At 37.1% G+C, this 2,500-nt stretch overlaps 1 protein-coding gene across 1 annotated transcript in view; it reads right to left on the bottom strand.

Annotated features, from left to right (window-relative positions):
• LOC125677249 (CD109 antigen-like) overlaps window positions 1-2,500 on the bottom strand; it is a 291,878-nt gene that overhangs the window by 30,258 nt on the left and 259,120 nt on the right. Inside the window, exons 29-30 of the mRNA XM_048915256.2 lie at window positions 1,607-1,688; window positions 995-1,157 (exon numbers count right to left, since the gene is read on the bottom strand). Of these exons, the coding sequence (XP_048771213.2) occupies window positions 995-1,157; window positions 1,607-1,688 (245 nt within the window). The remainder of the gene's footprint in view (window positions 1-994; window positions 1,158-1,606; window positions 1,689-2,500) is intronic.

Here is a 2,500-nt window from a genome sequence, read left to right as displayed (position 1 = left end):
CCATAGGGGTCATCTGCAGTCCATGTAATCTGTAGTTAATGTTGTAAACTTTTTTTTTTTTTTTTGAAATTTCCTTCTTTATAAGCTGTCTGGCTGTTATGCCCTCTGGGCCCAAAATTGGAATAAACTTATCTTATCTACATGTACACTGTTCTTATCCGGATACAATAACTTTCATAATTTTACATAATGGTGCAGAAATTCAAATCTAAAAGGTATTTCACAAGTAATATGAATATAACATAGTCGTTCATTTTCATTTTATCATGAAATCAATTGAATAAGGTTGTACAATGTAGTTTGATTTTATTAGAAAAGGAAAAATTCTGTGAAATTCTACTCTTTAGAATGTACTATTGTAGCAAATTTGGTGTCAATCAAGCAAATGATTCTTTAATATAGGAGACAATAATATTACTATGTCCAGTTTGCCCCTTGACCTTTAGATATATGAACCCAAAATTAATAGGGGTCATCTACTCCTTATGATGTACCTGTGTAACAAGTTTGATGCCTGTCAAGCAAAGTGTTCACAAGATAATTGAGTGGACAGCATCTTCCTATGTCCAGATTGGATTGACCCTTGACCATGTGACCTAAAATATCAATAGCAGTCATTTTCTCCTGAAGATGCACCAGAGTACCAAGTTTGATGTCTGTGAAGCATAGGGTTCTCAAAATATGAGTGGACAGTATTTTCCTATGTCCAGTTTGACCCTTGACCATGTGAACTCAAAATCAATGGAGTTCATCTATGCCTTATGATGGAGCAGTGTAATAAGTTTGATGTCTGTCAGGCAAAGGGTTTTAAAGATATTGAGCGGACAAGACTTGATCTACAGACTGACCAACCTACAGGTGCAAAACTAAATAAGCTCCCTCTTTTTCGGGGGGGGGGGGGGGGGGGGGGGGGGGCATAATGATTCTATAGTAGCTAACAAATGATGCCAATGTACTTATTTATTTAACAAATGTGACAAACTTTAGTACAGACCTGCATTTCTGTGTGGATTACCCGTCCTGGCTCCTGGACTGACCCCCGGTCACTCACTTGCTTATTCAGCCAGGCCATGGCTCCCCTCATGACCTGGGGGTCCACAAGATCTGGCAACATGCTGTGAATCTCCGTGAAAGACTTTAATACAAATGCAGTCAACCTGCATCACAAAAATGGAAGACACGTAATTCATAATACATTTGTGAATTTTGTCTGGCAAAAATTGTTCAGAGAAGTAAAACTTATGGGACTAAAAACCCATGCCGGGCACATTGGATGGTGGGAAATACCGTTAGTGAATTTGAGATCATTGAAGAATAAATGGTTTTTAAGATATACTTTCAACAACATGACAACACCCCCTCAAAATGGAAACAAAATATCCATAACTTCCTTAGATGTAAAAAAAATCTTAATCAAAATAGCAACAACTTCATTATTCATATAAGATATTACACAAAGTTATAACCAAAGCTGGTCATCAGTGTTAAAGATATACTCTAGACAAATCATGTCTATGGACGGATAAAGTGATTTCAGTGCACCCCCTCCCCCTAAACTTGGTTTGTGGGGGTATAAAAAAAACCCACATGAAATATCAGTACATACCAAGTACTCCCAGCTGGATCACTCATACCAAATGCACTAAATGAGCCATCATTTCTCTTGTAATTTAACTCTCGCTGGTATCCTATGAAGAAACCAGAAGAGAAGTAATTCATAAAAGCAAGCTTACAACAAAGAAATCATCTTTATTTCATAACACTAGTAAATGCTACGTGACGATGTCCACCTTATGGGGCTATTGATTAGGGTGTTCATTTGTAGTATAAAATCGACCTACAGTGTACAGAGTTATTCTTACAAATGGTTTCGCATTGGATTTAAAATTCATCCAGACACCTTTCACTGATGTGTTGAAAGAGAGATGAGAGAGAAAACGGTTTTGCCAGTCTTAAATTCACCTACTGCAAACATGGGGAAAAGGAGTGAAAACAAGAGACCAATGGGCCACATCTCTCACATGAGTCACCTTGGCCCATATTTAAAGATTTCTCCTATATGTGTCAGAAAGCTTTCATGTAAATTTCAGCTTTTCTGTCCCAGTGGTTCTTGAGAAGAAGATTTTTAAAGTTTTTCACTATATATTAGTATGTAAACTTTTGATCCCCTATTGTGGCCCCATCCTACCCCCAGGGGCAATGATTTTTACAAACATGAATCTGCACAATGTGAGGAAGCTTTCATGTAAATGTTAACTTTTCTGGCCCAGTGATTCTTCCAAAGATTTTTAATGATTTTCCCTATATACTTGTATGTATAAATTTGATCCCCAATTGTGGCTCCATCCTACTCCCATGGGCCATGATTTTAACAAACTTGAATCTGTACTATGTCAGGGAGCTTTCATGTAAATTTCTACTTTCCTTGCCCAGTGGTTCTTGAGAAGAAGACTTTTAAAGAATTTCCCTATATAATTGCATGTAAAACTTTGATCCTTGA

This window comes from Ostrea edulis, chromosome 1 (genome assembly GCF_947568905.1).
Source record: "Ostrea edulis chromosome 1, xbOstEdul1.1, whole genome shotgun sequence".
Classification (NCBI taxonomy): domain Eukaryota; kingdom Metazoa; phylum Mollusca; class Bivalvia; order Ostreida; family Ostreidae; genus Ostrea; species Ostrea edulis.
Note: the sequence above shows the minus strand (reverse complement) of the source record. Positions and strands in the feature narration are given on the sequence as shown.